The 5,803-nt window shown below is 50.4% G+C and overlaps 1 protein-coding gene across 1 annotated transcript; it reads right to left on the bottom strand.

Moving 5' to 3' along the window:
- Window positions 1-888: 888 nt before the first annotated feature.
- C16H17orf97 (chromosome 16 C17orf97 homolog) lies at window positions 889-5,590 on the bottom strand. The gene is made up of 2 exons (XM_027567743.1): window positions 5,300-5,590; window positions 889-3,147 (listed from the first exon to the last, which is right to left on the bottom strand). Exons 1-2 carry the CDS (start codon window positions 5,499-5,501, stop codon window positions 2,657-2,659), a joined length of 693 nt encoding a protein of 230 aa, XP_027423544.1. The 5' UTR covers window positions 5,502-5,590; the 3' UTR covers window positions 889-2,656.
- Between the last annotated feature and the right edge of the window lie 213 nt (window positions 5,591-5,803).

The following is a 5,803-nucleotide window of genomic DNA, read 5'->3' as shown; positions in this document are numbered from 1 at the left end:
CCTTTCTGCTATGAGATATTCTGGTGTAGTGGTTAAAATGATGAGCTTTGACATCAGAGCTGAATTTTTATCCTTCCCACTATGTGCTAGTTATGTGAACTCAGGGAAATTGCTTAACCTCTCTGAGCACTACCTCCCACATCTGGAAACAGGGATGCACCTACCTACCTCGGTGCTGTGGGAATCAAAGGCAGTACTTACATAAATCCTTCAGCATAGGGCGCCTGGGTGACTCAGTTGGTTAAGTGACTGCCTTCAGCTCAGGTAACGATCCTGGAGTCCCAGGATCGAGTTCCGCATTGGGCTCCCCGCTCAGTGGGGAGTCTGCTTCTCCCTCTGACCCTCTCCCCTCTCATGCTCTCACTCTCTCTCTCAAATAAATAAATAAAATCTTAAAAAAATAAATAAAGGGGTGCCTGGGTGGCTCAGTGGTTAAGCGTCTGCCTTCGGCTCAGGTCATGATCCCAGGGTCCTGGGATCGAGCCCCGCATCGGGCTCCTTGCTCAGCAGGAAGCCTGCTTCTCCCTCTCCCACTCCCCCTGCTTGTGTTCCCTCTCTCGCTGTCTCCCTCTGTCGAATAAATAAATAACTAAATCTTTAAAAATAAATAAATAAGGGCGCCTGGGTGGCTCAGTTGGTTAAGCGACTGCCTTCGGCTCAGGTCATGATCCTGGAGTCCCGGGATCGAGTCCCGCATGGGGCTCCCTGCTCGGCGAGGAGCCTGCTTCTCCCTCTGACCCTCTCCCCTCTCATGTACTCTCTCTCTCATTCTCGCTCTCTCAAATAAATAAATCTTTAAAAAAAAATAAATAAAAAATATAAATAAATAAATAAATAGATAGATAGATAGATAAAGCCTTCAGCATGGCGCCTCGCCCCTAGGAAGCACTCAGTCCGTTGGAAGTTTTTTTGTTTTTTGTTTTTTTAATTTATTTGACAGAGAGAAACAGCGAGAGAACACAAGCAGTGGTGACAACTCTGTAAGTGGCCATTTAAGGAAAGGTAACAAGAGGGCTTCTCTGTCAGCTGGGGCTAGCAGGGACTGAGATGACCACTTCTGCTTCTCTCAGAAAAGCATTCTGTAGGGCGCCTGGGTGGCTCAGATGGTTAAGCGACTGCCTTCGGCTCAGGTCATGATCCTGGAGTCCCTGGATCGAGTCCCGCATCGGGCTCCTTGCTCGGCAGGGAGTCTGCTTCTCCCTCTGACCCTCCCCCCACCATGTGCTTTCTCTCTCTCATTCTCTCTCTCTCAAATAAATAAAATCTTAATAAAAAAAAGCATTCTATAATGTTTTGTACTGGCTTTCAACTTCTTCCAAGTATAATGCGTGTCTTCAATTCCTTGGAAGGCAGGAACCTGATCTTAAACCTCCACTACGTCCCTCTTGGTCCCTACACCATGTTGCATAGAGACTACCCCATCCCCTGCACCTCCCAGTCTGCGTCTTTGTGCCTGAGGAAGGCCTCTGGGCCGACCTGTTTGGCAGGCTGGAAATGCCAGGAAATTAACACCCCCGGGGCCATCCCTCAGTCAATGCCTATGGGCAGTAGAAGGGCCCAGCTTCTTCAAGCTCAGGGGGGATAATCCTGATAGTGTTTCCCAGTGGGATTAAGCTCCAGTTAGCCAATATGGAAACTGGCTTGACCGTGCCCCTGGATTGGCTGTCTTCCCCTCCCTGTGCCTTCTCTACTGAGCTTTCCTTTGGCTCCCAAATAATCTATTTCCATTTGAGTCTTTAATTCAGGGTCTGCTTCTGGAGAGCCCAAACTAACACAACACATTGGCCCCCACTCAATAAATATTGGTGCAAGGGAAGAATATTAATTTAGGACAAGTAGTATAGTAGGACCTTTTTAATGTTCCAGAACTTTGCTTAAAACGCTGTTTTTAGGGGATTAGAGGAGGACTATATATATATATTTTTTTTTTTTAATTGAAGTAAAATTGGTATGTAACACTACTACATAAGTTTCAGGTGTCCGACATCATAATTCAGTATTTGTACACGCTACAAAGTGATCACCGCACAAGTCCAGTTACCATCCATCACTGTACAATTGAGCCCCCTCACCTGTTTCCCCCACCCCCAACCCCTTTCCCCTCTGGCAACCACCAATTTGCTCCCTGGGATGACCATATTTAGAAGAGAAGCAATACCTCTTTTGAGACTTCTCATAATTATCTCCCAGGGATGGAGTTCTGGAACTCAGTTATTTTGAAGACCACATAAGGGCAGGGAGTGTATGTAATTAAAAAAAATAAAAAAAAAAAAGCCTCCAGGATATTTGGGGCATTTTCGTTGGGCCTAAAGAAGCATGCTGTGTGAGGAGTTTTACCCATTAAATTAGCTTAAGAGTTGGAATTGATATAATCTACACATTCTGTCTTTTAGAGGGGAAGATTACAGACATCTGTGATGAGAAATTAAATAACAAAGAGATGCCAAATTATCTAAGAAAAAAAAAATCCAGAAAGGGCTGTGTCCATTACATGGCTGTGCCTTCCCCGGGCCATGAAAAGCGCCCTGGTGGAAGGAGAGGCGGGCCCCGTCGACACCCCAGACGTCTGCTTCCTTCAGGCGCTCTGATTTCCTTTTATTATTATTCTTCTGGGACACAGAAACTGGCGGTGCGGACTTGGCGTCGGGCTGGGTTTTCACTCCGGCAGAGCGGCAGCCAGATCAGAGCGCAGGAGCCTGGGCGTGAGGCTTCCTTCCAAGCCGTGGCTGGGCCGGCCGGCTTTCGGCGCGGGCTGCCTGCCCTCGGTGTTGCTCTCCTTATCCGGGAGGTATGGCAGGTTCTCGGGGTCCTCCTGGCCACCCAGGTCAGAGTGGAAGCCCTTGAGGGCCAAGATCCGGTACCGCTTCCTCCGGTTCAGCTTGTATACGCGAATCCTTTCTCTTTCGGCCTCTGGGTCTGTGAGAATTCCGTCCCAACGCAGGCTTTCGTTGATCTGGTTGGAGAGGTTGTCTTCTATTTCGGCAAAATGGGGGAGACTTACAGTGGAGGGGTAAGGGGGGATGGGCCTGTTTTCACCTTTGTCCTGTTTGTGCTCTTGCCTGGGGCCATGATCTTTGCTGGGACTTAAGATGTCGTGAAAGGATGAGGGCAGCTGCTGACTCTTCAGGCCTGGACTCTGATGTTTATCTGCTGAGCAGACGAGCCGAGTTAGCAGGTGTGCTGCCCAAGTCCCCGAAGGTGTAGCAGGTGGAGGCCCCTCCTGGCCTAGGGCTCAGAGAGCCAAGCCCACCAGCCTCCTACACACCCACCAGCTCTAGGCTTTCCCTCAAGTCATTTTGGAGGAGGAACCGTTTACTGAGCAAGTACTAGAGGCCAGGTCCTCTGGATAAAGGTTATCAGTCCTATTTTCCAGGTGAAGAAACTGAAACTCCAAAAGTCTACCTTACCAACATCACATAGTAAGTGGCAGGGGTCAGGATTCGAACACAGGCCTGGCTCCCAGTGCCCTGTTCCTATTCTTTGCACCGCACCATTCATGCTCCATATCTCATCCAGGTACCTTCCAGTTTGAGGAGTCTATGACCCCACCCCTAGTCTGGACTTACGATGGGAGAAATGGAGAACAACAGAAAAGCTTCCTAAATCTGATTGTGCAAAGCAATATCATGCCAAGCCAGGAAATACTTTTCTGCTGTGTGGCTTGTACTGAGTTGTTTTTTTTTTTTAATTAATAGCATTTCTGAATTGTACAGCCCTCATACAGTATGGTTCTTTCATCAGCTCATCCTTCTACTTTGGGGGAGACAATTCCCCCCTAAAAAAAGAGAAAATAAGGAAAAAAGTCCTCTCTGGACATTTCTATGCCTTCCTATTCCTCTAAAACTATTTGGTGTCCCCTGCTGACCATATGAATTACATGCCACTATAATTTCCAGAGCAGGAAAGTAAGCCAAAAGGACAACAGGTTTCCTAATTTGGTTTTGCAGATACACATGGGGCTTTTTGACCTCAACTCCAGAATTTTTTCCTTGCCTTTCTATTAGGATTCCACCTGAAGAAGTCATTATAACCCTCCCATTGCTCCCTTTCCCAAACTACAAGCATGACACGAGGAAGACTGCCAGTCCCTCTGCCTCCAGCTCGCTGGGGGTACCAGCTCTACACGCTACAGGCCAGGGCCCCAAAACTTGAACCACGGACTACCCGTGCTGGAGGTGAGAGCCACCTCCCTGACAGTCAAAGCCCCAGAAGGGGACCACACAAGTGACACTGGAAACTTAGCACTCACAGGCAGGTGCTTCTATGTCACTGTTGCACTCTCCATAAACTGGGTGCTCAGTGCCTTTGTCAAGAAATCTGCAGGGTTCTGGGAGAGGAACTTGGTGAGATATAGGCACTCTGTGGGATTGTGGCAGGTGTTGGTGTGTGTATGCATGTGAGGTGTCCTTGGGAGAGACTGGAGTGAGAACCTGCGTGCATGTGTCCAGGAAGTGTTTGGCCGGTGGGGTTTAAGCACATGAGTGTGTAGCCGAGTACCCATACGTATGTGTAGCCTGGGAATGGGTGGGCTGGATGGGGCATCTGTACTTTAGTTTTATTTGGTGGTTATAATGCTATAAGGGGGTGTTGTTGAGGGTGTTGGGGATTACAAGAGTATGCAGCAGTGACTGATGTGATGGTGTGTGCGCAGTTGAGGGCTGGCCCTGGCGAACGGGGGATGGCAGGAGACAGCCCGTGCAGGAAAGATACTTTCTATGCATTTACAGGATGTCTGCATAACATTGAGAGGGCAGGTGCCCTTAACGCATGGGGCAGAAGGCAAAAACCTGTGTTTCTGTGCCTGTTTGTCCCAGTGTCTTAGTATCTTAGGCTTGGGGAAAGTGTCTGTGAAGATGAGGGAATCTCTGTAGGAGGGCTTGACGTTTCTGTGGGGAAAGTGTCGTTATTTAAGATTCTGAGTTTTAGCTGAGGGATTAGGAAATTGAGAGGGTATCCGTGCAAAGCTGAGCTGCTGTGTGGCGCTGGGAGGCTCTGCGGGAATAATGCTGGGGATCTCTGTGGGGTAGAGGGTCTCCGTGGATGTTGAAAATTCTCTGTGCAGGATTTGGGGTCTCTGTGGACATGTATGGTTTTTATGGAGGGGGCTCTGTCATCACTGTGTTGCGTTACGTGGTACGTGTGGGGAGCGGAAGGACCTCTGTTTGGGACTGGCGAGTTTCTGTTTCTGGTGCGAAGTGGTTCCCAAGTAGATGCGGGTCTCTGGGAAGGCTGGGGATGGGTGAGCTTGGAGAACTCTGGTACGGGGAGCTGAGGCTCCTGCGCTAGCTGCTCGTCTTACCGTCCCTCTTGCTGGACCCCTTGGTCTTCTTCTTTTTCTTCTTCACCTTCCGTTTGTTCAGTTCTGAGGCGCTGCCTGCGATGGGGGGCAGTTTAGCCCCCTGAGAGCCCGCAGTGCCACCCTCTCGCTCCTCCTCGTCGTCCTCGCCGTCCTCGCCCTCTTCGCCGTACCCCGACGCCCCCGCTCCGCCGCGGCAGTCCATTCGCCCTCCGCGCCGCCACCGGCGCCAGGGACAGCCCAAGACCCCTGCAGCCGAGCCCGCGGCCGCAGGAGCTAAGCGCCCGGCCAGCACCACGCGTCTCCATGGCGACCGCCGCCCACCGCGCGTGCGCAATCCGGAAGCTGCCGCCCAGGAGCCACCCGGGGACGTAGGTGTGCGCACGCGCCTTCCAGCCTGTGTGAGAACTTGGCACAATCCGAGGCGAGTCGGGAGGAGTGAGTAGAGAGTTTCTAAAACTTGGCCTGACACATACGTCCACATCCGTGCCTTTTAAAATGCTGTTG

This window comes from Zalophus californianus, chromosome 16, assembly GCF_009762305.2.
Source record: "Zalophus californianus isolate mZalCal1 chromosome 16, mZalCal1.pri.v2, whole genome shotgun sequence".
Taxonomy (NCBI): domain Eukaryota; kingdom Metazoa; phylum Chordata; class Mammalia; order Carnivora; family Otariidae; genus Zalophus; species Zalophus californianus.
This window is presented reverse-complemented; position numbering and strand designations above follow the sequence as displayed.